This window comes from Miscanthus floridulus, chromosome 18 (genome assembly GCF_019320115.1).
Source record: "Miscanthus floridulus cultivar M001 chromosome 18, ASM1932011v1, whole genome shotgun sequence".
Classification (NCBI taxonomy): Eukaryota; Viridiplantae; Streptophyta; class Magnoliopsida; order Poales; family Poaceae; genus Miscanthus; species Miscanthus floridulus.
Genome location: NC_089597.1, coordinates 65,023,363 through 65,051,309, shown reverse-complemented (window position 1 = coordinate 65,051,309; position 27,947 = coordinate 65,023,363). Strand labels below are relative to the sequence as shown.

The 27,947-nt window shown below is 53.4% G+C and overlaps 2 protein-coding genes across 4 annotated transcripts; both read right to left on the bottom strand.

Annotated features, from left to right (window-relative positions):
- Positions 1–230: 230 nt before the first annotated feature.
- LOC136519931 (uncharacterized exonuclease domain-containing protein At3g15140-like) lies at positions 231–27,920 on the bottom strand. 2 transcript variants are annotated; one of them, XM_066513310.1, is made up of 7 exons: positions 27,243–27,920; positions 6,868–7,070; positions 6,755–6,778; positions 6,438–6,518; positions 990–1,115; positions 674–797; positions 231–550 (listed from the first exon to the last, which is right to left on the bottom strand). In XM_066513310.1, the coding sequence occupies exons 1-7, from the start codon at positions 27,576–27,578 to the stop codon at positions 353–355; spliced, it is 1,092 nt and encodes a 363-aa protein (XP_066369407.1). In that variant the 5' UTR covers positions 27,579–27,920; the 3' UTR covers positions 231–352. The 2 variants fall into 2 exon arrangements, with proteins under 2 accessions (XP_066369407.1, XP_066369408.1); XM_066513311.1 differs by lacking the exon at positions 6,755–6,778.
- LOC136519932 (uncharacterized) lies at positions 18,078–19,091 on the bottom strand. Of its 2 annotated transcripts, XM_066513314.1 has the most exons (3): positions 18,808–19,091; positions 18,622–18,738; positions 18,078–18,544 (listed from the first exon to the last, which is right to left on the bottom strand). In XM_066513314.1, exons 1-3 carry the CDS (start codon positions 19,076–19,078, stop codon positions 18,102–18,104), a joined length of 831 nt encoding a protein of 276 aa, XP_066369411.1. In that variant the 5' UTR covers positions 19,079–19,091; the 3' UTR covers positions 18,078–18,101. The 2 variants fall into 2 exon arrangements, with proteins under 2 accessions (XP_066369411.1, XP_066369410.1); XM_066513313.1 differs by having other exon boundaries at positions 18,622–19,091.
- Positions 27,921–27,947: the final 27 nt, after the last annotated feature.

The following is a 27,947-nucleotide window of genomic DNA, read 5'->3' as shown; positions in this document are numbered from 1 at the left end:
GAGACACTCTTAATTTAAGTCAGGATAGAAGTGGTGATATGATATCTGGTAGGTATGCTCTAAAGGATGTGAGCCTTAATTTGAGTTGGGATCTGCAAGAACAAGGTATCCCCCTCCCTTAATTTTGCCCACAAATTTGAAGTATTTATGTGATTTGGTTGGAACTCTAAGATGAGCTTGACGGCAAAGTAATTTGATCTTGTTTGGTTAGGGCACTGAAATTTCTTGGCAGATTTGTATGTTGATTCAGCGTTCTCAGCTTGGTCTCTCGTTGCTCCAAAATCTTGAAATGCCTTTCGGCCAACTATAGTATCAGCACCATTATGAATTGGGGGTATGTCACACTTTTCAATCACCTAATTCGGTCCTTGAACAGAAATTTCACATCGCCACTAGCTGACTGCCTCTTAGCAGTGATTTGAATCACAGCGCCATCAGCAAGCATGCGCTGAACCACTCTTGCTATATTTTTTGAATCGTCTATGCCGAGATGGTGGTTTCCAATAATTGGCAGTTGAAGTTCCCTCATCATTGTCATCATTCCAGTTGCCTGGAAAAACGAAAGTCAGCAATAATCTATAAGATTCACGATTCAGTTTAAAGATGAACTGCACATGAGTTATCAAGTTCTGGTCAACATAGGTAAAAGCACTACATGGCACAATTTAATTACCCTTCTGCTATAGAAGTTGAGGTAGATATCCTTTAAGTTAATCCACTCCATAAAATAGGTAGGTAACTTTATTTTTGAAACCTTGCACTGCTCAGGGACCTTTGTTTTCAAATCCCAGTTCCCACTGCCATTCGAGCATGAGAAGTTTAGTCTCTAAAGTCTGGAACATTGAAACAATTAGCCACTTCAAAAAAAAACAATTAGCCAACTCAAACATATATTTTATTGAATGATTTGATGGGCAGAATTTCAAGAGATAGTTAACAAAAGTTCATGAGTAATTTGCTTCAATGTAGCTACAGATGTATTAAGTTACCAAGTACAAAATGCTCCACGGTTGAGTGATCCACCTTGCTCCTTTTTCCACAGGTTGTGATTTCCAAGCCAGTCCTCAAACTCTTGCAGCACTTCCTTGAAAGGGATAGCAGTGTCATGCCAGACACTGTTATGTAACAACGGAGCTGTTAGTGTGCATTGATAAAAAATAACCAGAGTTACGGAATACATTCCACTTCCAGATTATTTTGGTGCAAGCGCTCATATAAAAAAAAATTCTATGGTTGTGATTTATATTATTTTTTTGCTTTTAAAATTCTTCTAGCTTTTTTATTGGGTGATATTGCCCTGCTCATCAATACTATGATAATAAATCCTAGCAATTCCTTGTGCAGGGTCTCATGCACGTGCTGCGTGGAGCTGTGGAGGGCATGGCACTGACCATCCAGAGCCACAAGGGGGTCAACAATTTGGGCCTTCTCTTTCAGAATTTCCTAAGACATTACATGTTATGGATGTTGATCTGATCTGGATGGCCCTAGCCCTAGCAGCCCGACATCAGCAGCCAATAGGCAGAAGGGACTGGGATAATAGATCTGTTCTTGCTTTTTTTTTTTTTTGATCGGGTACAACTCTGTTCTTCTTGCTTTATTAGATGGATACATCTCCTCTCTTTATATAGATAGGCTTTACTCCCGTAAGCAAGAGACCTTATCTCTAATTAACTCTAATACTAATGGGACAAACTGCTGAACCCAGTCCAATAGGCCTTGCCGACTACCCATGACATTACTCCGCCCTTTTTGAGCAGCTCGTCCTCGAGCTGCAGCATAACTAATAAGTAATAACATACAATGACTCGACTTGACTGGACATAAACCTATCACATATTAAAACAAGCCTTTTACATCTCAGCTCATTTCCTTATTTGTGACTTAAAAAAAGTGACCGAATCTTTATGTGATCCTCCAGAAAAGCAACCTGCAGATCAATCCACCAGCAAATGCATGACGTATGTTCATCCAGGATCCCATGGAAGGACATGTGCATGTATGGCACGTTCCTGAACTGCATTGTCACACATGTTGCCCTTTGAGCACATGAACGCAAGTTGCGCTTGCAGATCAAGCCGCCTAAGGCAGCATCTCCTCACTGACGAACTGGGAACCGTATCCACAGACGCGCTGCACACCGCAGATCGCGTTGTCCGCTGCAGCATTTCAGAACGGACTGAGGGAAAGCACCCCAGACGAAAACAACTTACACTGCAGGCAGATGCATGACAGGCGCCTCCTGGATCCCATTGAAATGCCACGGGCATGGACTTCATATGAGTTGTAGGCTTGTAGCCTGCCAGGCAGCAAGAGGCCTACACGGTTCGTCCACTCCATCCATTCAGCCAGCAACAGGCCCACCCCCTTGAAGTTGTCGATGTGGCATCTCAACACCCAACACAACCTCGCATCCAACACGCCCAGCTCCGTAAGAATCACCGCAACTGCCGCCAATGATGGTGCTGTCCATTGAGATGCGTCAGTTACTGGCAGAATCGATGCATCGTGGCATGGACTTGGCGCAACTGAAGCCAGCGAAAACAAGCCACCAGCAGCCTACATCGGAGAAAGGCAGCGGCAACGCGATTCACGGTTGCCCTGCTTGGAGTATCGGAAAACCATGGCAGACCGATGCCCTCTCGCCGTGAGGTTTCATGGCGGCTCATGGTGTTTGAAGAAATCAGAGCTGCTCTCCAAGAGGACAGCACACTGGACGCGGTCAGGAACAAAGCTCAGGAAGGTCTGGACGGCTGGAGTATGGCTGATGGCCTACTGCTCAAGGACGGAAAGGTGTTTGTGCCTGAGATATCTTCCTGGGCACAAGCAGTAATTGCTGCTGCACATGAGGTTGGTCATGAAGGTATCTAGAAAACGCTACATAGAGTTCGGGCTGATTTTTGTATTCCACGAGACAGTGCTTGCTGTACATGCCAACAGAACAAGACAGAACAGCTGCATCCAGCGGGGTTGCTACAGAGCCTGGAGGTTCCAACTTCAGTTTGGGCAGACATTGCAATGGACTTTGTTGAGGGACTGCCAAGGGTGAACGGCAAATCTGTGATCCGTTCTTTACAGTGGTTGATCGGTTCTCCAAATCAGCGCACTTCATCGCGTTGGGACATCCATACACTGCTACATCAGTTGCAAGAGTTTTCTTCACGGACATCGTATGACTTCATGGCATCCCAAGCTCTATAGTAAGTGATCGGGACCTGTTTTCACAAGCAATTTCTGGCGGGAGCTGTTCAGGTTGTCAGGGGTGCAACTCAACATGTCTTCTGCGTTCCACCCGCAAACGGATGGTCAATCGGAGGCTACCAATAAGATTATAACCATGTATCTTCGCTGCCTGACAGGTGATCAAACTCGAAACTAGCTGCAATGGCTTCCATGGGCTGAGTTTTGTTACAAATTCATTTCAAGCGTCACTGGGCACCACTCCAATCAGAGTTGTCTATGGGTGTGACCCACCATCACTGAGAGCTTATGAGCCAGGAGAAACACGTTTACCGGCCGTCGCTGAGCATCTTAAGGAGCGAGATGAGTTCTGGTGGAGATTAGAGAGCATCTAGAGCAAGCCCAGCGGTATCACAAATCTCAGTATGACAAGAGGCACTGTGAAGTGGACTTTCAGGTAGGGGACTTGTTTGGTTGCGCCTTTTACACCGTCCTTTGGCTTCCATGGACAACAAAGGGCACAGCAAGCTTGGGCCTCGCTTCTACGGTCCTTTCATGGTCCTGGAAAAGATTGGGGAGGTCGCCTATCGCATTGAACTACTGGCTGGAGCAAAGCTACACAATGTCTTCCATGTCGGGTTGTCGAAGCCATTCAAGGGAACACCACCGGCCACACAACCGCAGCTGCCAGCAATCAGCCATGGACATGTGTGCACTGAGCCAGAGTCAGTGCTCAAAGGTCGTTTGGCAAGAGGAGTTCAATAGGTCCTAGTGCAGTGGAAAGGACAGGAAGCTTCAAGCACGCCATGGATGCTGCTGTCCAATTTCCAGCAGCTCTACCCCTAAGTTCCAGCTCGAGGACGAGCTGTTTGCACAGAAGGGAGAGATGTCATGTGCGGGCGCAAGTACCCTAGGTGCGGCAACAAAGACGGAGGGACAACCGTCGCGGCGCAACATGGCTAGAAGCCGCGCGCACGATGCCCACACGTGGTGCCTAGGTGCCCGAAGATTTCTAATAGATAGGCTAAATACAAGAAACATCATCAAAAGGAAAAAGCACAAGCTAGAAGGGAACAACTACAATTGTGTCCTTTGTAACTCTAACTTGGAAGAAACTGCCTTCCACCTCTTCTTTGGATGCCCTTTCAGCCAAGCTTGTTGGGAATACCTTGGCATCCAATGGGATTTTTCCATGGACTTCTTCCAGATGATAATTCAGGCTAAACAGCATCTCCGAAGTCCCTTCATGGAGGTCTTCATCATAGGAGCTTGGCAAATTTGGAAGCAAAGGAACAACTTTATCTTTGATCGAGGCCGCTCTTCCTTCAACTTCTGGAAGCAAAGTTTTTTTAGATGAAGCTAAAATGCAAGCTGTTCGATTTTGCAACTCTAAACGTTCAGTCTTTTTGTCTTTTTAGCCTCCCTGCGATGATATTGGTGGATCTTCACCCGGGCTGCTCTTGTTTTTTAGCTCTCTGGCCTCGTTTTCTTGCCTGTTTAGTTTCCCCTTCTTGTGCTCTTTGCACAACTGTACAGTTGTTTTGTTTTGCTTTTAAAAAATGCTAACAGTGGGGGCCTCCCCTGCTGTATTTATTTTCAATAAAAAAAAACAACTGAGCTGACCCAATTCGTCTTGCTCCTGCTTTGCTACCTAGCCGTGCCTTGCTGGAGTCTTCGCCGGTGGTGAGCTCCACTGTGGCCCTAAACTCCTCCACGCGAAGTCAAGACCCAAGTAAGGCTATTCTTCTTCCTCTTTTTTCACCTCCGGACGACCAAGTTCAATCCTGATCTCTATCACCTTCGCCCTACTCCGTTCTTGCAGGTCATCCATGGCTTCGCTGAGACCAAATATTTGTGGGGGCAGCTCCAATTCTTCAGTCAACGGCCTCAACTGCATATCCTCTGTGGGCAAGACTCTTCATCATCAATGTGATGGTTGCTGGCTTGCCCCCTTCTCTTCCTGTACCAGTAATGGCGGCAACACCTGGCACTAGGGAGAGAGCAGCGATGTCTCCTTCCTCTCTATACGCGGCAACCACAGCAGGTCTAGCCTAAAATCAGTGAGGATGGGCCCAGATCTACGAAGGTGAGTGCGGGCTCACATCCCCCCTCACGGCTGCAACCTCTCCAGGAGGCTAGAGTGCGGCGGCTGCCACATGGCCTCGGGGATTGGCGAGACTCTGGGAAGGACCTGATCCAAGATGCAATCTTTGTCCTTGGATTTGTGTTTTTCCAAACCTTGCGTGATGAGCCAGGGCTAATTCGAGCCTGAGGTTAGACTCTCCCCGTTCTTCAATTTGGGACTGGGGCAGGGCTATAAAGTGGAGAATTTATCATCTGATTTTTGTTCTGACATTCAATTCAATTTGTAGTATTCTTGTATTCATTTCAATTCAATTTGGAGCATTTGATTTTGTTTAAGTTGGGGATTTGTATGACACGGGAAAGGAGGTTGCGGCGAAGTGTCCGACATGGGCATGGAACCAGCAACAAACCTGGGATTAGGGAGCGTACGCGCATTCGTGACTCAGAGAGTGGGCCAGAAGGAAGAAAAATGGGGGAGATATTTTGGCTCTTTAATATTAGGTATAGATAGAAAAGAAAACCTGCAATCAAAATAGATCTTAGTTTACAAAATACCAAACTGAAGTTCAAAAGTCACAATTGATAGAAACAAAATTACTCAAGCCCAACAATCATTGGCTAAACTGATAATACTCCATCCATCCAGCAAAGATCATCATATTTGGTTTCACCCAGATACCATGGCGAAGTGAAAAGCCATCATTCTCCATTTAATGGACTAGTTGTGTGGGCTAGAGAGAAAAGAGATGTATGTAAAGGGAGAATGATGGCTTGCATACCAAACCTTGCATACCTCTATTTTCTCTCCTAGCCATTTACTACAGCATAGGAAATGATTGGTCGTGCTGTAGGAGAGAGAAGAGATGTATGCACATAGTTGAGGCTAATTGGATCATGTGACTGCCATTCACTACAGCCGAAAGCCAATGTCTGCTCACGATTCCAAATGTTATGAAAAGATCAATCTTGAATTTGTTTTTTTTTTCAAAACCAAATACTAAGATCGTTCTAGGATGGAGTTATTCTTAAGTGAACCAAGTTAACTAATTTGAACAAAATTCCTTGACCATTAGTTTAACAGAATAAGTCGATGTGTCACTTGTTGAAATTGTTTTGAATCATATAAATCACACTGAACAGAGCAACATAATAGTAACAGATGCTAAACATACCGGTCAACCCCAAATTTTCCATATTTCCCTTCTATGTATTCTGTTGTTCTTTGCTCACTCATTGCAGTTGGACGCACAAACCTATGATCAACATACAAGAGAGGAGAGAGGCCAATTCAGAAAAATAATAGAAGTACAGCAATAATATCAGAATCCACTTAAGTACAATAGGGAGTGGACTGACTATATATATATATATATATATATGAGGATGTGCATTAATTGTTAAGTTTGGACCTTACATTCTTGAACAAACTGAGATCATACTACCAAATCATTTATACAAAAACAATAGAGAGAATAATGTTACAACTTACAAGCCTTCAAACCTTGCATATGGTCTGCATAGTGAAAATCATTTGTATAAAAGTTATATACTGCACGAGTAACAGTGGCAATCTCTTATCAGTAATTACAAATGAGGTGATACCTGTGAAATGAATCAATAAATTCTGTGCTTTGAGCATCAATCATCACGACCGGGAACTCAAGAATTTCAACCCTACCCTCCAAATCAAGAATCAAAAAATAATCCAGTTTCTGAGGCTTGAATTTATCTGTGGCTGATGCATTCACTGGAAGGTCCATCTTCAAATTGTGACCGAACTTCTCCAGATGCATAGCATCATTCATCTGAAGAACTAAAATATTTAGTTACAAATAGTGCTTTGGTAGTTAAAACAAGTATTAAAATCTTTAACTGCAGAAGACCTATAAAAACAAAGGTGACCGAAGTGCCCAAAAGCATTAATGTAACATTTAAGAACTAAAACAACAATGCTTCAATCAATAAGACGAGGATAAAAATATTTAACTGCAAAAGGACCGAAAACAGAAAGTTACCAAAGTGTCTAAAATCATTTTATCGTAACAGTTAACAGGTAAGAGGTAGTGTCTTTGTAAACCAACAAAAATAATATAAAAATATGTAACAAAGCCAAAATTATCTCAATATACTTGTTCTATTCGTGCTCAAAAAGCATGTCCAAATGATAGTCATGTTATACAAGGTAAGAACAGTTGTAAAGTGTAGCCTTGGACAGTAATCGTGATTAATCAGGCATTTAAGAAAATAATATATACTATTTAAGGTGCACATAGATCACATTATCAAGAATGCAGAAGTAATTGAGAAATTAAACATTCTCCCCACCACGGGCCATGCCTGAATTTCGTTACTTAAAGGCAACAAAATTATAAAGTGCCACCAAGTTCAAAACTAATTTAAAATATGTTTCATGGTTCTATGAAGCTCAAAGTTAACAATATCAACCATCTTGAGTTTCTAAGAGATCAACTCATATCTCTCTTCCTATGTGATCTTTTCATATTTGTGTTTGTCACTTCCAAACATAAAATGAAGCATGGCTTCTACAAATTTAGTGGTTTCCAGGACTATTCTTGCCTAGCTTTATCTCTGCTTTACTTATCAAAATGACATGAAGGAGGTGCATGAGTTACCTAACCTCAGATATTACTCCAGAGATTCGACCAGTGACATTTTACTCACTGGTTCCTCAAACAGCTAACATCAATTATAGGAGACCATGCACCAACAGTACTTGTCAAATACATTACAAGTGCTACATCTTCATAACGAATGGTATAACATATTTAATATAGACTGATTGTTTCTATCTATTGTTTTACATTGAAAAACATATTAATTAATATTTGCAAAAGTAAAACAACGTTTTGGTCCCTCCACTTTAAGCATCTTTTTGTTTAGAAAGTTCCATTAATGGTTTAACAACAATGAGAAGCTGAGTAATTTGTTTAAGACGGCTAAGTTCACTAAATCTATGTAGTATATATATATAAGGTTGAGAGATATCTATCACCTCACATTGTGGAGGTGGGTCCTGGCACACCGCACACATATATGTTCCAAATCAGATAGCAATATTTGGATGGCTGAACTGATATTTGAATGCCTGAACCAAATTGTAGAACTACTACACAATAAGATTATTGTTTTTTATCATTGTTATCAAGTCGTCCAATTAATCACATTTAGTCGTCCTAGTCAGTATCCTGGACTCAACTAAGGGCTAGACTCGATTAGGCCAATTAGTTTTCTGGTCATCCGATTAGTCGTTGATTAATCACATTAGTCGGACGACTGGGGCTGGACCACCAGAACAGAATGGAATTGCTGGGCAGCTTACGACATGGGCTGCATCTGGGATGGCTTAGGCCACTTGGGCTCATGTTTCTCAGCCCAATTTGCAACCCTACATGCAGCCACCACCCTAGAGTTATCTTCATGCTTGATTTGTGCTCTAGAACATATAGTATATTAGCACATATTTGGTATATTAGTCCTGACATTTATAGGATGACTAGGACTGACCTCGCCTTGGTCGACGACTAATCGCGACTAGTCGCCTAGTCGGTCCCATGGCAACTAGGATCAACCGGACGACCTGATAACATTGTTTTTTATACCCATCCAAACATCTAGATTTGTAAGGTTTAGAACAATATGCATTGTACTTGTTTTATAGAACAATATGCATTATACTTGTGAGTTGAGTTTTAAAACAGGATTCATGGTGACATACTTCCATTAGCAGTAAGGTCTTATGATAACCTATGCATAACTAAGCATGCATATGCATTATGGTTGTATGATAATAAAGTAGTCACATAGCTTCCCATCATGTCAAACCATTAAGAGGAACTTCGAGATTAACATGTGCTCTTTACAATAGAGGCAAAAAACGAACCAAAATGTAAAGTGGAAGGTCCAAAATCTCCATTTACTCCACTCTTGACTATAAACTCTTTGTCTTGTCAGTGGAATGAGTAAAATGGACAAAATTTTATAACGTTACAAATAACTCCCCATATACATGTCCAAACATCAAACACACATAGCCATGCACTAAAGCCAAGCCACAGTCAATACCATTTTGTAGGTCAGGTGATTTATTTCTTTGGCTTAATTCCTTTCCCTCAAATGTTGAGAATTATAACTCTAGAGCAGGATCAATAACAAAACGTATGCTTCAAAAATATAAAACTAGACATTTCTGTCACTACAACAAGCCTTTTAGTTCCATAAAAGAAATATAAAAAATACTGGTAGGAAACAATTTTCATGGCATAATCATAAATGCAGCTATGGTTTGAAAATAACAAGAGATTGATAAGCCTATAAATATATTGATTTTTTTAAAGAAGTCTTCAGTCCTGCTGAAACTCAAAACCCATTATACAAGAAACTTTTGGTTTCCTCCGTGATTAAGAGTGTCGGGTACCATAAAACGGGGTCCTCTAAGCAAAAACCGAAAAAATCGCTTAGAGCCCGTCAAAATCAAAGCCAAGAGACAAACTATTGGCTAAACCCCGGCTTTGTCCGAGGCCACCGACTCTCCGCCTCGCTCAAGGCCTCGCACGAAAGGCCTCGGACGGCCTACCGAACCTCCGCCTCGCTCGAGGCCACGCACGGAAGGCCTCGGACGCGGTATCAATTCTCCGTCTCGCTCGAGGCCGGCTCGGCAAACAACCCCGTTGCCTCTGCCTCGACCAATCTCTCCGACAGAGCGTCGCGTCCAATTAATGCGACCAACCGCTCCCGCAATATCAGCCGAACGACGGCTCGACACAGCGGAGTGGCCGACGCGACGTAGGTCACATCGACGCCATGCCGTCCGGCGCAGGACGGGGCAGGGGTTACCGGCCGCTGTGCTCAGCACTGTACCCACGACTGACACCCATACCGCACTATGCTGCCTAACCCCAACTGCTCCGAGGACAGCGCGGCGTGGGGAGTTAAGTTCGGGTCCCTGTAGCCTCGGAATCAGTGTGCAGGACCAACTACTCCCTCCAAGCCTCGGCAACCCACTTCAGGGTCTCGGCAACCTCGGGATTTGCGCCCGCCGAGCCCCCCACATGGCTCGGCCTCGGCGTCAACTGAGCCCCGGCTCTTTACGCTGTCGACACACAGCGACCGTCACATCGTCCGCCATGCCCTGCGTCAAGCCATCACTGGAGCTCCCACGTCGCACAGGAATCGGGCGTGACCGGCAGCGTCGCTCCAGTGCATCGAGGACAAAGACCGCTCCGTCGACCATGCCGCCACAGTAGCAAGCTACAGGGCTCGGACACGCCGCCCCCGCTTACAGGACGCCACGTAGCTAACACATGTATCACCTCTGTCCCCCCTTCAACTATAAAAGGGAGAGACCGAGGCCGTTTCTAGGGACAAAGGGGAGACTGACTCTCACGCTCGCACACACTCAGGCATAGACAAGTTCAAAAGATAGACGAACATACGCTCGACGCTCTGTAATACGCACGCTTTCCCGCTGCCTGAGATCAACATCTCAAGCAATTCACCCCGTTCCACGCAGAGACCTGGAACTAGCTCCCTCTCTCGCCCTGCTTGTAACCCCCTACTACAAGCACTTCGGTGCAAGGAATACAAGATCGATCTCTCAGACTGGACGTAGGGCACCCATTGCCCGAACCAATATAAACCTTGTGTCTCTTTGCATCACCATCCGGGATTAGGAACACGCATTACAAATTTACTAGTTGGTTGAGCGCTCGCCGGTCCAAAACGCCGACAGTTGGCGCGCCAGGTAGGGGGGCTACTACGTGTCATCTTCATCATCCCGACAAGTTCCAGATGACAGACCCCGTGCGACCACTGCGCCTCGGCACGATAATCTGGTTCGGGAGCCTAGAGTTCATGTCTCTAGGACATGAGTACGATATGGTACTCCTCTCACCCAGAGTCCCACTGACCGTCGACGACGTCACGCCCCAGCAGCCTAGGCGCAGGCGGCGCCCAGGCCGCCGCTCTCAGTCACGCTCGCCAGGCACGGCACGGGCGGGACCACCTCGACACCGCGCAAGCTCAGGGCGAGGCGCCGCGCTCCACCAGTATCCCACGCCCAGCTGTTGGCACAAGGTCCCTGGTTGGGGACCTGTCTAGCCTGAGCCTGGACAAAAGGGAAAGACGCCGGTGGCATGCGGCGACGCCCCGTCATCAAGCTTTGCCCCGCCACCTCCTGAGGAGTCGACTTCGGCGGAGCAAAGCCTGGCAATGGCACCGTCCCCGTACCCCTTCGGGTTGAGAAATGCCGCGGCCACCTATGCTTCCGCCTACGCTTCCGCTCATGCGGAGCCCTCAGGACGCCACCAACGCTTTGCTCTCGACTTCGACACCGCGACTTCGACCCACACCCACGCTGACTCCTCGGAGGAGGACGAGGCGTGGACCGGAGCGGACTTCTCCGGACTTCGTGACCCTGAAGCCATGCGCCGCTTCCTGGCCGCGAGCGACTACTGCTTCGGCTACTCCGACTCTGACGACGAAAGCACTTACGACCCCACTCGTGAGTGCTTCCACGTCGGACTCGGGATGCCGAGCACAGGCAATGAGGACGAGGGAGCAGGCAACCGTTCCCCGCTTCGCCAGGGGGCAGGCGACGCCACACCTCCACGCGTTGTCCCACCGGCAGCGCGGAACGTGAACCTTGCCCCCGGACAACTTCAACGCCCGGACCTAGAGCAGCTCCGTGAGCTTCAGGCCAAGGTCGAACAAGACCAGACTCCTTCTGCAACAGCTTCGAGACACTCTCGAGCAGGAGCAGCGAGGTCGCGGTGATGGCGGAGGAGCCCGGCGGAGGGCCCGCGACGTCCACCACCGCATCAACGACGACGAAGGGGGTGAGCAACCCCCAATCTTCAATCGCGCTAGCCAGAACATCGTGGCTGCGGCGATGTTAGTCCGAACGATGCCCGAGCCCTCTACCACGGAGGGGCGACGGGTCCGCGGCGAGCTCCAGGATCTCCTCGAGACCGCCGCGGTGCAGTAGGCCGAGAGTTCCGCCTCCCGACGGCGCGAAGGAGCCTCGGGGCTTCACACGGCACCGACTCGGCAGGACAGGGAGGCCTCGGTTCGTCCCGAGCCCGCTCGGGCACCGACAGCCAATAGGGTCCCCTTGCTGCACGACCGCCTCGGCAACCGACGCGAGGCGCAGGGCGACCACGAGGTGGTCAGCAGGCGACGGCGCCACGACAATGAGGGGCCCGCCCGAGGCTACCAACCGCACCGAGGTGGCCGCTACGACAGTGGGAAAGACCGCAGTCCTTCTCCCGAACCGCCTGGCCCTCGGGTTTTTAGCAGAGCCATCCGCGCTGCTCATTTCCCGGCCCGGTTTCGGCAACCTACCAACCTCACGAAGTATAGCGGCGAGACCAATCCCGAACTTTGGCTGGCCGATTACCGCCTGGCTTCTCAGCTAGGCGGCGCGGACGATGACCTGCTCATCATCCGTAACCTCCCGCTGTTCCTGTCAGACTCGGCGCGAGCCTGGCTCGAACACCTCCCTCCCTCGCAGATCCACGACTGGCGCGACTTGGTCAGAGTCTTCGTCGGGAATTTCCAGGGCACATACATATGCCCCAGGAACTCCTAGGACCTTAAAAGTTGTCGCCAGAAGCCGGGCGAGTCTCTCAGAGACTTCATCCGACTGCTTTTCCAAGCAATGCACCAAGTTGCCAAGCGTTGGCGACTCGAAAATCGTCCAGGCTTTCCTCTCCGGCACCACCTGCCGAGACCTGGTCCAGGAGTTAGGCCGGAACATACCGACCTCGGCGGCCGCGCTCCTCGACGTCGCCACCAACTTCGCCTCGGGCGAAGAGGCTATCGGAGCCATCTTCCCCGACATCGACGACAAGGGGAAGCAGGAAGGACGAGGCCACCGAGGCCTCGGCCCCCCACCTCCCCAAGAAAAAGAAAAAGGATCGCCAGAGGAAGCAGGAGGTCCTCGAGGCCGGCCTAGTCGCGGCCGCGGAACGCAAAAATCCCCGAGGCCCCAGAGGCCCTGGGCTCTTCGACGACATGCTGAAGAAGCCCTGCCCTTACCACCAGGGCCCGGTGAGGCACGCCCTCGAGGAGTGCACCATGCTCCGGCATTACTACGCCAGGCTCGGGCTCCCGACGACGATGCCAAGAAGAGGAGCGCCGACGACAGGGACGACGACAAGGACGACGGGTTCCCCGAGGTGCACAACGCTTTCATGATCTTCGGCGGGCCTTCCGCGTTCCTCACGGCGCGCCAGCGAAAGAGGGAACGCCGGGAGGTCTTCTCGGTTAAGGTAGCCGCTCCCCGATACCTCGACTGGTCTCGGGAGGCGATCACCTTTGATCGGGATGACCACCCCGATCATGTCCCAAACCCCGGGCAGTACCCACTCGTCGTCGACCCCATCATCGGTAACACCCAGCTCACTAAGGTGTTGATGGACGGAGACAGCGGCCTCAACATCCTCTACGCCAACACCCTAGAGCTCCTTGAGCTCGACCAAGTCGCAGCTCCGGGGTGATGCCGCGCCTTTCCACGGCATCGTGCCGGGGAAACGCACGCGACCCCTCGGGCGCATCGACCTGCCCGTCTGCTTCAGGCACTCCCTCCAACTACCGCAAGGAAGTTCTCACCTTCGAGGTGGTCGGGTTCAAGGGAACGTACCACGCCATCCTGGGGGGGCCGTGCTACGCCAAGTTCATGGCGGTCCCTAACTACACCTACCTCAAGCTCAAGATGTCGGGTCCCAACGGCGTCATCACAGTCGAGTCCACGTACGAACATGCCTACGACTGCGACGTCGAATGCATCGAGTACGCCGAGGCTCTCGTGGAAGCCGAGACCCTCATCGTCAACCTCGACCGGCTTGGTAGCGAGGCGCCTGACTCCAAGCGTCGCGCCGGGACTTTCGAGCCCACGGAGGCCGTCAAGCTCGTCCCGGTCGACCCCACCTGCCCCGACGATCAGGCGCTGAGGATCAGCGCCACCCTCGACATCAAATAGGAAGCCGTGCTCGTCGACTTTCTCCGCGCGAATGCCAATCTATTCGCGCGGAGTCCCTCGAACATGCCGGGCATACCGAGGGAGGTCGCCGAGCACGCCTTGGACATCCGGGCCGGTTCCAGACCAGTGAAGCAGCGCCTGCGCCGATTCGACGAGGAAAAGCGCAGGGCCATCGGCGAGGAAGTACAGAAGCTTTTGGCGGCCGAATTCATCAAGCAAGTGTCCCATCCGGAGTGGTTAGCTAATCCTGTGTTAGTTAAGAAGAAAAATGGAAAGTGGAGAATGTGCGTAGACTACACCGGTCTAAATAAGGCATGTCCAAAAGTCCCTTTCCCATTACCTTGAATTGACCAAATCGTTGACTCCACTGCAAGATGCAAAATCCTATCCTTCCTTGATGCGTATTCCGGTTACCATCAAATCAAGATGAAAGAGTCCGACCAGCTCGCGACTTCCTTCATCACCCCCATTCGGCATGTACCGCTATGTGACTATGTCGTTCAGCCTCAGAAACGCAGGGGCCACATACCAGCGGTGCATGACCCAAGTCTTCGGCGAGCACATCAGGCGAACCGTCGAGGCCTACGTGGACGACATCGTGGTCAAGTCCAGGAAGGCCAGCAATCTCGTCCATGACCTGGAGATAGCCTTCAAATGCCTCAAAGAGAAGGGCATCAAGCTCAACCCCGAGAAGTGTGTCTTCGGGGTTCCCCGAGGCATCCTCCTGGGGTTCATAGTCTCGAAACGCGGCATCGAGGCTAACTCGGAGAAGGTTTCGGCAGAGACCTCAAGGGAGTACAGAGGGTCATGGGATGCCTTGCGGCCCTGAGCCGCTTCATCTTGCGCCTTGGCGAAAAAGGCTTGCCTCTGTACCGCCTCTTGAGGAAATCCGAACGCTTTTCTTGGACCCCCGAGGCCGAAGAGGCCCTCGTCAAGCTCAAGGCACTGCTCACCAATCCTCCCGCCCTAATACCGCCAGCCGAAGGCGAAGCCCTCTTACTCTACGTCGCCGTAACGACCCAAGTGGTCAGCGCGGCCGTGGTAGTCGAGAGGCAGGAAGAGGGGCGTGCCCTACCCATCCAACGACCTGTTTACTTCATCAGCGAAGTGCTCTCCGAGACTAAGACACGCTACCCCCACATCCAGAAACTGATCTACGCCTGTAGTCTTGACTCGACGCAAGCTGCGTCACTACTTCGAGTCCCACCCGGTGACCGTGGTGTCATCTTTCCCCCTGGGAGAGATAATCCATAACCGGGAGGCCTCGGGTAGGATAGCCAAGTGAGCCGTCGAACTCATGGGGGAAGCCCTGTCTTTTGCGCCTCAGAAAGCAATCAAATCTCAGGTCTTGGCCGATTTCGTGGCTAAATGGACCGACACCCAACTGCCACCTGCTCAAGTCCAGGCGGAATGCTGGACCATGTACTTCGACGGGTCCCTGATGAAGACCGGGGCAGGCGCGGGTCTGCTCTTTATCTCACCCCTCGGAGTGCACATGCGCTACATGATTCGGCTCCACTTCGCAGCCTCCAACAACGCAGCCGAGTACGAAGCCCTCGTCAACGGCTTGCAGATCACCATCGAACTTGGAGTACGGCGCCTCGACGTACGGGGCGACTCGCAGCTCGTTGTCGATCAAGTGATGAAGGAGTCGAACTGCTATGATCCCAAGATGGAGGCGTACTGCAAGCTGGTACGTCGCCTTGAAGACAAGTTCGACAGTCTCGAACTCAACCACATCGCGCGTATATTCAACGAGGCCGCGGACGAACTGGCAAAAATGGTGTCGGCGCGGGCCCCGGTCCCCCGAACGTCTTCGCCAGAGATCTCCACAAGCCCTCCATCGACTACGCCTCGGCAGCAGAAGAGGACCCACCAGTCGAGCCCACTGTAGGGCTCGAAGCCCCCTCTGTCGCCGAGACTTCTTCGACCGAGCCCGAGGTCATGGAAGTCAACGCGGAGCCTCCCGAGGCCAACCAGGGCATAGACTGGCGAGTCCCGTTCCTTGATTGCCTCATCCGAGGAGAGCTTCCCGCAGACAGGACCGAAGCCCGACGACTTGCTCGCCGAGCCAAGACTTACGTCCTCAGCAACGGTGAGTTGTACAGGCGAAGCCCATCTGGCGTCCTCCAACGATGCATCACTACCGAGGCAGGTCAAGCCCTACTTGGGGACTTGCACGCGGGAGCCTGCGGGCACCACGTAGCGCCTCGGACACTCGTCGGAAATGCCTTCCGCCAAGGGTTCTACTGGCCGACGGCGGTTGCCGACGCCACCAAGCTAGTACACTCCTGCGAGGGATGCCAGTACTATGCGCGGCAAACACACCTCCCGGCTCAAGCCCTCCAGACCATCCCCATTACATGGCCCTTCGCCGTGTGGGGGCTGGACATGGTTGGGCCTCTGCAGAAGGCCCCTGGGGGCTACACCCATCTGTTGGTAGCAATCGATAAGTTCTCCAAGTGGATCGAGGCTCGTCCGATCAACCAAATCAAATCCGAGCAAGCGGTGCTGTTCTTCACTAATATCATCCATAGGTTCGGAGTTCCGAACACCATCATCACTGACAACGGGACATGATTCACCGGCCACAAGTTCCTGACGTTCTGCAACGACCAACACATCCGCGTGGCCTGGTCGGCCGTAGGACACCCTAGGACAAATGGCCAAGTAGAACGTGCCAACGGCATGATCCTACAAGGCCTCAAGCCAAGAATATACAACCGGTTGAAGAAGTTTGGCAAGAAATGGCTCGCCAAACTCCCGTCAGTCATCTGGAGCCTGAGGAACACTCCGAGCCGAGCCACGGGGTTCACACCGTTCTTCCTGGTCTATTGAGCCTAGGCTATCCTCCCCACTGACTTGGAGTACGGTTCCCCGAGGCTACAGGCCTACAACGAGCAAAGTAACCGCACCGCCCGTGAAGACGCCCTCGACCAATTGGAGGAAGCCCGAGACGTTGCGCTGCTACATTCGGCCAAGTACCAGCAAGCCCTACGACGCTATCAAGCCCGGTGCATTCGAAGCCGAGACCTGAAGGTGGGCGACCTGGTGCTGAGGCTAAGGCAGAGCAACAAGGGCCGCCACAAGCTGACCCCGCCATGGGAAGGACCATACATCGTCGCCCAAGTGCTAAAGCCCGGGACCTACAAGCTAGCTAACGAGAAGGGCGAAATCCTCACCAACGCTTGGAACATAGAACAGCTACGTCGCTTTTACCCTTAAATTTCCAAGCATTGTATGCATTGTTTCTCGAAATACAATTAAGAAACGTTCTTTAGTTGTTCTAATTTTTCGAGAAACCCCCCGAGCCCATCGCGGGTCTCGGCATTACGATAACACCATAAGGGAGACTCAGCTCTGCCTCTGCAGAGGTGCCCACTGCGGGGCTCGAATAGGACACGGCTCTGCCTCTGCAGAACCGAGCCTCCCTCAGGAGCTAGAAGGGGGGACTCCCCCCCTAAGTCCCACGTACTATTTTTTAGTCGTTTTTCGAAAACATTTCTACGCCAAACTCTCTAGCGAACTTTGACAAATCGATTGTAAAAAACCTAAGGACCGAAAGACTGTCTCAAGGCCAAAAGGTCGGCCGAGTCGCGAGACAGCCTACTGCCTCCGGGCTACGGCACTCCCTCACCACCTTTTGCCCGAGGGGCAGCTTAGGCTCCGAGGAAGTTTTTTGCAAAAGATATGTTCAAAGACGAGACAGAGGGCAGAGGCTCGGAAATACAATAAAAACGATTAAGAAGCACGAGTACTTTAAAAAGGCCTCGACGGCCACAAGCGTTACGATACAAAAATAATCTCTAATCTATTTACATGGCCTCTTGGGCCTAGGTCAAGGCTCAGGGTCTCCAGCGTCGGCAGACGGCGTGGGAGGGACCACCTCCTCTTCGAACAGCTTAGCCAGCGCCGTGCCGGGGCCCTCAGCCGCCTCCGTCAGCTTCGCGACCTCCTCATCGGCCTCCTCGTCATCCTCGGCCAGGACATAGCCATCGCTGACGACCTCAAGGTCGACACCGACGTAGTGCGAGGCGACGACGGCCAGGGCACGCTTGACGCTCGTGTGTAGCGCCCCTCGGAGTCGCTCGTGCACTTGGCCGCTCAACGCGATCAAGCGGCTCCCAAGGGAGCTGCCCGACTGGACCCCCTCAACCTCCAGGGCCTCACAGGCAGTACGGGCGGCGCTCTGCAGCACGTTGTGCCCCTCGACCTCGGCCTCGAGCACCGCCTGCACCGCGACGGAAGCCTCGGCGACCCGGGAGACCTCCTTCTCCAACCCTACGCCAAGACAAGTAGGATGGGGTCAAGCGCAAAAGAAAATAAGCCAAACAGGGGCAGAGGCCTACGGGACTCACCCTCGGTTTTCTCTTTCCAGCGCTGGGCCTCGACCCAAGAGGCCTCGGCTTTCTCTTTCCAGCGCTGGACCTCGACTCGAGAAGCCTCAGCCGCCCTGGAAGCCTCCTTCCCCAGCTCTGCATCACACCAGGGAGTTAGGGGCCGAACACAAGAAAAACAAATAAAACAAGGGGAATAGGACTCACCATCGACCTTTCCTTTCCAGACCAGAGCCTCGGTCCGGGACGCCTCGGCCACCTCGAGGGCCTCCGCCAGGGCGCCTTTCGTCAGCAGGTGCGCACCCTGTTCCGCTCCTAGCTGTCCAGCGAGGGCCTTGGCAGAGGCCGTCGCTTCTTCAGCCCGGGACCGGAAGGTGTCCCGATCGCCGGCCACCCGGGTCAGCTCCTCCTCCAGCTCCTTGACCCGCGCCACCAAAGGGGCGACCTGCTCCTGAGCCATGGCCGCCTCGGCCTTCATATCGGCACAACGAAGGCGGAGGTCCTCCACCTCCGCGCTCCGCGCTGACAGAAGCTCGTTGGCACCAGCAAGCAGGTCCTTCTGCTGCTGGAGCTAGTCCCAGACGCCCCTCTCCCGCCGGAGGAACAGCGACTTCCCGAGGGACCGGTCCTCGAGCTCCTGGATAGGCAGAACAGGGGTCATGCACTGCGAGAAAACTCAGAAAAAGACAACACCGCACGAGAAAAGAAGGCGCGTACCTAGGCGACCCCGGGCAGATTGTCGGCCACGACGGACAGCGCTGTCCGCAGCGACCGCTCCGCCAACTGGCAGTATTGCTCGAAGGTGTCCCAGCACCCCCCCTCGGCCGCGTCCTCAAGGGCGAACAGAGGCTCCCCCTCAGGGTCGTCCCGGCTCCGCCACAAGACACGGGGATGATCCCACCCGCGGGGCTCGGGTTGTACCCGCACGAGGGCCGAGCTTCCCTCGCCAAAGGTCGGAGCAGGCTGCCCCACGGTGTTGGCCGCCTCGGCATCCGCCACCTCCTTCTCCCGGGAAGTATCAGCGGAGGAGATCGAATAGACCTCCACTTTCCTGGGCGCTCTCCCGCGACGGCGGCGGGCCTGGGATCGGGGGCAGTGTTGAAGCTTGCCCCGCCCCCATCTCCACTTCCTGGGCAGCCGGCCTCACCGCGCTCACATCGATCTCCACCACCCTGGCCTCAGTGGTCCCGGGGGCTCTGGCCTCCGCCACCTCGGCCTCGATGGTCCCGGGGGCTCTGGCCTCCGCCACCTCGACCTCGGTGGTTCCGGGGGCTCCGGCCCCCGCCACCTCGGCCTCGGTGGTCCTGGGCGCCCCGGCCTCCGTCGCCTCGGCCTCGGGAATCCGGGGGGCATCGGCCTCGCCCTCGACGGCCTCGGCTCCAGCTGACTCGTGGGCCTCGGCCTCGCGAGGCGTAGGCCCCTCCTCCTCCGCTTGCTCCATGGCCGCCTCGGCCGCCTCTCCTTGGGCGCCCGGCTCCTTCGGGTCGGCCCTGACCGAGGCCGCGCCACGCTGTGTGGCGGTCTGCGCCTCCGTCACCCATTGGGCGGTGGAGCCGGCGCTCACCTTGAGCACCTTACGTGGTGCCAGGGCGGGCACTTCCACGTGACGCTTCCGGCTGAAGGTACAGATTCACAAGGTCAGCATGCGGCCAAGGGATGAGCGGGAGGTACTGCAACTCCACCGACAAAACACTCACCTCAAGCGGGGATGCAACCGCTTCGGCACGGCGACCCTCCTCAGCAAAGGCGGTGGCGGCGGCAGAGGCACGGCCTCTATATCCGCCAGTGCCGGTCGGTCCTCGCCGGACTCCGGCGCCCCCTCAACCCTCTGCGGGGGTAGTTGCGTCACCCCCACCGCCGCCTGCTCTACCCCGGCCTTCGAGCCCACCGGGCTGACGGCGCGCTTCCCCAAACGCCCGTGCCTCGGGCGTGTCGGCCTCGACCTCGGGGCGGGCGATTGCCGGCCCCGAGGCGTCTTCTCCTCCTCCTCCTGGAAGCGTCGGGCTGCTCGCTGACGCCCCGAGCGCTGTCTCCCCGACGTCAGGGAGATGGTCCAGGGGACCCCGCCCCATCTCGCTCTCGTCAGTCTCCATCCGAAGCATCCGTCGACAGTGACGGCGACGAAGACGACTCCACCGGGAGACCGTCCTGCCTCTGCTGCCGGCGGCGCTTCTCCAGTCCCTCGTGCTCAAGGATCTTCCTCGTGCGCTTTGCCTCCTTGGCGTCCTTCCGCCTCTTCTGCGCCTCGGCGTGCGCCCGGTTCACCGCCCGCCGCTCTGCTTCCTCGGGAACGGGCGGCGGGGAGGCTCGCACGTCCCTCATCCCCTGCGGGGACGGCGAACACAAATAAGGGACCGGAAAGCGGTGAGGAATAAGGAGGCCTCGAGGGCCGCAGCAGCGTGTGACTTACCAGAGAAAGGTACCCCCGCGATGGGCGCATCGCGAACGGGGTCAAACCACCGATCTTCAGCCGCCCCTCCACCGTCTCTCTCACCCGACGAAGAATCTCCTCGTCAAGGAGGGCGGAGGCAGACATCCGGATGCCCTCGATCGGCTCATCCGGTCTCATCTCGAACAGGGGCCGCCGCCGAGCCATCAGCGGCAGCACCCTCCGACGGTGGAAGGCAGCCACGACCACAGCCGTCGTAAGGCTACGGTTCCGCAGCCTCTCCAGCCCATCCAGGAGCGGCTGCAGCTTGGGCTGGTCCTCCTTCGGGACGCCATACCTCCACTTCTTCGGACAGCTCTCCACGATCCGCCCGGTGTAGGGGGGAAGTCCGCCGTCGTCAGTTGCGGAGTTAGAACCATCTGGTGTACCAGCGGCGATTGGTTGACGCGAGCTGGGCCGGGATGTAAAGGTGCTGCCGGTCCTGGCGCACTTGGAGAGTGCAGCCACCGTCCCTCACCGCCTTCCTCGTGCCCGTCGTGCCCGTCGGCCTTGGTGGTATGTCCCGCCCGGAAGAGGTGGAGCCACAGCTCCCAATGGGGGGCAATCCCCAGGTACCCTTCGCAGACGGCGACGAAGATGGCCGGGAGCAATCCACTCCGGCCTGTTGGGGTCGGTAACCGGACGGAGAAGGCCGTCGTCGACGAGCGACTGGAGCGTCTCCACGGATACGTCGGACCGACCCCAAGGATCCGCCTCAATGACAACAGCGTCGGCAATGAGTGCGATGGAGAATGCGACTACGGCGGTAAGCCTCTCTTGCTCTCTTTCTTTCTCGCCCTTCTCCCTTCTTCTCCCCGGCGCTCTCTGTTCCTAGCAACGGCTCGAGGGCAGCAAAAGCAAAGGCAGGCAATGTAAGGAGGAGAGGGACGAGGCTCAGTCACGTATTTATGCGGGAAGGGGGCGAAACGGGCGGGCGACGAAATCGGGGAAGTTTCCCATAGATCCGGACACAGTTAATCCGGATCCGATTTTACCGCCCACGCGCCCACCTTTTCCTTATTAATCGCGTGAACAGTTATGTCCCATCCGCTGACACAGCGTCGCGTCCGACCGCAGCAGCGGCAGGCGCCGTTCCGCCTCCCCGAGAAAACCGCCTCAAAAGGCGTGCCTACCGTTGTCAAGCCGATGGGGGGATATCCCCCACCCGATTCCTTTCAGACGAAGGAACTGGGCACCGAGCCCGTTACGGTCCAGTGGTTCGAAGGCTGGGCCCTCGAGGGTTTCGACAGCCGCCGCAGGGCAACAGAGTCAAGGACGACTATGGGCGAGCCCGTACGTGGCCGAGGCCCAAGCAAGCGAAACGCTTGGGATGCCCTAAGTCCTGTCCGAGACCGGCAGGGAGGTCTCCGAATGGGAGACCACCGTAGGGAGGCATCGAGCCCCCAGGGCCCATCGAACGGCCCTGGGACCCACTAGAGAAGCCCTCTAGTACTTTTGAAGCGCGTCTCTGGACCGGTAGCCGACCCCTATCGAATGGGGCACGGGCCTCCACTCAGACTTACCCGATAACAGCTCACCGGAAGTGTCACCGCTTGCGCCCACCGAGGGTAACCTGGCATATTTCACCCCTCCTTCCGAACGAAAAGGATACGCGAGGGTCGCACAAAAAGCCAAGGGAACTCCTGATCGCCCTCTCTCCGTGCAGAGGCTCGGGGGCTCTTCCTGCAACCTTGTCGAGACCCAGCGACCTAGGCTCGCTATGCGAGGGCTCGGCAAACAACCCCTCCTTCCGAACGAAAAGGATGCGCGAGGGTCGCACAAAAAGCCAGGGGAGCTCCTGACCGCCCTCTCGCTCCGTGCAGAGGCTAGGGGGCTCTTCCTGCAACCTTGCCGAGACCCAGCGACCCAGGCTCGCACGCGAGGGCTCAGCAAACAACCCCTCCTTCCGAACGAAAATGATGCGCGAGGGTCGCACAAAAAGCCAGGGGAACTCCTGACCGCCCTCTCGCTCCGTGCAGAGGCTAGGGGGCTCTTCCTGCAACCTTGCCGAGACCCAGCGACCCAGGCTCGTACTCGAGGGCTCGGCAAACAACCCCTCCGTCCAAACGAAAAGGACGTGCGAGGGTCGCATAAAAAGCCAGGGGAACTCCTGACCACCCTCTCGCTCCGCGCGGAGGCTCGGGGGCTCTTCCTGCACCCAGAACGAAGACAATCTCACGCTCGGAGGCTCGGAAAAACGCGATAAAGGACATTGAGCCCGTTACGGTCCAGGGGTTCGAAGGCTAGGCCCCCAAAGGTTTCGACAGCCGCCCCAGGGCAACAGAGTCAGGGACAACTATGGGCGAGCCCGTACATGGCCGAGGCCCGAGCAAGCGATCGCTCGGGACGCCCTAAGTCGTGTCCGAGACCGACAGGGAGGTCTCCGAATGGGATCCCACCGTAGGGAGGCATTGAGCCACCAGGGCCCATCGAACGGCCCTGGGATGGGCTAGAGAAACCCTCTAGTACTTTTGGAGTGCGTCTCTGGACCGCTAGCCGACCCCTAGCGAACGGGGCACAGGCCTCCACTCGAACTTACCCGATAACAGCTCACCGGAGGTGTCACTGCTCGCGCCCACCGAGGGTAGCATGGCATCCTCCACCCCTCCTTCCGAACGAAAAGGATGCGCGAGGGCCGCACAAAAAAGACAGGGAAACTCCTGATCAACCTCTTGCTCCGCGCAGAGGCTCGGGGGCTCTTCCTGCGACTAAGCCAAGGCTCAGCGACCCGAACTCGCACTCATGGGCTCGGCAAACGCAATGTAACCCCTCGCACGACGTAAGAAAAACCCCTGGAGGAATAAATCCACTCCTCCAGGGCCTCGGGGGCTACACCCACCGAGGCCTCGAGTACGAAGCACCATCCCGCCAGGAGCTGCCGAGTCCCGTCAAAACCTCAAGAAGAGCGCCCACGCTCTCCCTGAGGCTCGGGGGCTACTGTCGGGTACCATAAAACGGGGTTCCCTAAGCAAAAACCGAAAAAAATCGCTTAGACCCCGTCAAAATCAAAGCCAAGAGACAAACTATTGGCTAAACCCCGACTTTGTCCGAGGCCACCGACTCTCCGCCTCACTCAAGGCCTCGCACAAAAGGCCTCGGACGGCCTACCGAACCTCCGCCTCGCACGGAAGGCCTCGGACAGCGGTATCAATTCTCCGTCTCGCTCGAGACCGGCTCGGACAAACAACCCCGTCGCCTCTGCCTCGACCAATCTCTCCGACAGAGCGTCGCGTCCAATTAATGCGACCAACCGCTCCCGCAATATCAGCCGAACGACGGCTCGACATAGCGGAGTGGCCGACGCGGCGTAGGTCACATCGACGCCATGCCGTCCGGCGCAGGACGGGGCAGGGGTTACCGGCCGCTGTGCTCGGCACTGTACTCACGACTAACACCCATACCGCACTATGCTGCCTAACCCCAACTGCTCCGAGGACAGCGCGGCGTGGGGAGTTAAGTTCGGGTCCCTGTAGCCTCGGAATCAGTGTGCAGGACCAACTACTCCCTCCAAGCCTCGGCAACCCACTTCAGGGTCTCGGCAACCTCGGGATTTGCGCCCGCCGAGCCCCCCACATGGCTCGGCCTCGGCGTCAACTGAGCCCCGGCTCTTTACGCTGTCGACACACAGGGACCGGCACATCGTCCGCCATGCCCTGCGTCAAGCCATCACTGGAGCTCCCACGTCGCACAGGATCGAGCGTGACCGGTGCGTCGCTCTAATGCATCGAGGACAAAGACCGCTCCGTCGACCATGCCGCCATAGTAGCAAGCTACAGGGCTCGGACACGCCGCCCCCGCTTACAGGACGCCACGTAGCTAACACATGTATCACCTCTGTCCCCCCTTCAACTATAAAAGGAAGAGACCAGGGCCGTTTCTAGGGACAGAGGGGAGACTGACTCTCACGCTCGCACACACTCAGGCATAGACAAGTTCAAAAGATAGACGAACATACGCTCGACGCTCTGTAATACGCACGCTTTCCCGCTGCCTGAGATCAACATCTCAAGCAATTCACCCCGTTCCACGCAGAGACCTGGGACTAGCTCCCTCTCTCACCCTGCTTGTAACCCCCTACTACAAGCATTTCGGTGCAAGGAATACAAGATCGATCTCTCAGACTAGACGTAGGGCACCCATTGCCCGAACCAGAATAAACCTTGTCTCTTTGCATCACCATCCGGGATTAGGAACACGCAGTACAAATTTACTAGTTGGTTGAGGGCTCGCCGGTCCAAAACGCCGACAAAGAGCAACTCTAGCAATAGCCCCTAAATCAGGGCCCCTACTTTCGATTTGGAGGCTTCCTCTACTTTTGGGTGCCCAGTTTTCTAGTCTCAACTCTAGCAACAAATCAGGGTACCTACTTTTCTGGGACACACCTGTCAGTCACATAGCTCTTATTCTTTTTTGTTTTTTTCTGCCATCTCTTGTTCCCCTGCTCCTATCCCTGCTGCACCCCTGCTTTTCTGAGACGCACCTGTCAGTCACATAGCTCTTACTCTTTTTTATTTTTTTCTCCCATCTCTTATTCCCCTGCTCCTATCCCTACTGCATGCTGCCTGGAGCCCCGTGGCCGTGGTGTCATGCCAATGTCCCCGCTCAGGTTCTCGTTCAGCAGGCTCAGTGGGGGAAGGACCTCAAGGCAAGGGCCCTAGGCAACGGGGAGGGGCTATTTGTCAGTGGAGGCAGCCGAGGAGGAACCGCGGGCAGTGGAGGCAGTCGGAGGAGAATGTGTGGTCGATCAGGGGAGGAAGCACGGGCAGTGGTGGCTAACACAAACGGTGGTGGCCTGCACGGACATTGGAGGCAGCCGGAGGGAGGGGCATGCACAGCAATGGGAGGTGCTCGGGCAAGAGGGTGCGTGAGGACTGGAGAACCAATGCAGGAGGGTGGCCGGGGGCCAATGGGGCGAATCTAGCCGGCGGGGACTGACTGAGGCGGCAGCGGCAGCGGCGAACAGGAGAGGGAGATGAAAGGCCACAAACTGAAAAGTAGGGGTCTCCTCCAGAGCCAGGAATGAAGACTTGAGGGATGATTTTGAGGGCCTGCTACTTTTGGGGGGCTGAGGTCATGCTGCAGACCTGCAGTAGGTTTCTGCCCTCTCGGTGCTGGAGTTGCTTGTATATCCAAGATCATGGTCACGGGTCATCTTCTTGTCTATATAAAAAACACTAAGCGCTGTAGTGTTTTCTTTTATATGGTTGAACAGTAAGGTTTCTCACTGTTCCTCACCATGGTGAATTCTACCTTTTTCCAATTCTACCTTTTTCCAAGTCAGCATGCAAACTTCTCGATGGTTCCATCACTGTAATTTTCGGATGGCTCAAATCTTTGTCCTCATCTGCCTGCCGTTAAGACTTGAGCCCCATACATGATTATACATTCTTATTGTCACCAAGGTCGTTAGATATTGCCCAAAGTTTAATCTAAATGTTAATCGATAAGTTGGGCTTGCAGGAACAAAGAGTAACAAATCTATCTGACTCATTAGCAATTCATATGAAGTGTCACAGAAGCTTTTACTTTTACTTTTGTGGACATTTAAACAGCAAGCAAATTATTCTGTCTTGGTGAATTCATACGGTACAAGATTCCTACAGTGTATACAAGAATTCACTCATCTGAATGTTGGATTGTGATTTACTACCATTCTTAAATTTAAAAGGGCACTTAACATTGTCAGCACTCCATATAACTCTTTTAGTGACTATTATATCATACAAAAGCACATTATAATAGCAACTCAAATTGACAAGGAATACTTCCCTGGCTAGCATCCTATGCGCCTCTGATTGAAACTAGAGCAACACCTAATTCCTGCATTCGTACATACTGCTCAACACATTACCATTACCATTACCAACTTAAACAAAATTGGGGTATAACTCCACCAATGCTGGTTCAGTTACACTTCATTTGTTTTTAACAGAATTTCCTCACTATTCTGTTATTGAGTGCTATTGTCAATTAAAAAAACTTGGACCTAAACCCAAATGCTTCTTTGGAACAAGGATCCCCCGACTAATATTAACTCTCCTCCCAGCATCAATTTCTATCCATCTTAGCTCTATTTGCTAACATTAGGCATCTAAATGTCAATAGTAGAATATATCTGCACTAAACTAATATAATCCAAGATATATGATAGGAACCACTCCGTTTTCAACACGGCCAAAAGCGACCACCATTGCAAGGAGGGAAGCAATCTCACCATTGTGCACTTGCCCTGGGTGTAGTACAAGCACGTGGGCTTCCAAGGACGCCTGGAGCTCGGCCTGGGCGCCTCCATGACCTGCCCCTCCCTCGCAGCGTGGGCAGATTGTGAAGCCAGGGAGAGACGCCTGGAGCTCGGCCTGGGCGCCTCCATGACCTGCCCCTCCCTCGCAGTGTAGGCAGATTGTGAAGCCAGAGAGAAGGCGGCAATGGGAGAGCTTCTTCGGTGGGAACTGCGGAGGGGAAAGTCCGAGGAGAAAGGGCGGAAGAAGGATTGGAGCAGGGGGGAGCGATGGCCGGCTAAGGAAGACGGTGAAACCCTAGCCAGCGCCATCCCAAATTCCCAACAACCTTCAGTTGCGGTTGCAGAGCCGAACGGGCGAACTGTGCAGGTGCCGTCTGAAATCCCGGTGGGATTCTAGAAATCTGGATTTTAGATAGGGATTCTATGTAGCAAAAATCAGTAGCTGTTTCGATCCTTGGATTTTAGGCTGAGATTCTATCTAATAGAAACTCCTTTCTCTCAGCCATTTTTCACATTCACGCATACCACTTCTATTCAAATAATGTATTCCATCTCATGTACAAGTTAACTGGAAAGACTATAATTTACCAAATAATCCAGCAACCAGCACCTGAATGTTTGAGAAAGTTTATCGAATAATCCACTGCATGATCTTTAAGACTGACTCCTATCAGACAG

Bases quoted from the DNA above. Each gene is read 5' to 3' on its own strand.
- LOC136519932 (XM_066513313.1), bottom strand. From the start codon at position 19,078: ATGAAGGCCGAGGCGGCCATGGCTCAGGAGCAGGTCGCCCCTTTGGTG. The intron at 18,545-18,621 runs GTGAGTCCCGTA...GTCTTGGCGTAG, and splicing joins CTGGAAAGAGAAAACCGAGG to GGTTGGAGAAGGAGGTCTCC.
- LOC136519931 (XM_066513310.1), bottom strand. From the start codon at position 27,578: ATGGCGCTGGCTAGGGTTTCACCGTCTTCCTTAGCCGGCCATCGCTCC. The intron at 7,071-27,242 runs GTGAGATTGCTT...TTAGTTCTTCAG, and splicing joins CCCAGGGCAAGTGCACAATG to ATGAATGATGCTATGCATCT. The intron at 6,779-6,867 runs GTATCACCTCAT...TTCACTATGCAG, and splicing joins TTTATTGATTCATTTCACAG to ACCATATGCAAGGTTTGAAG.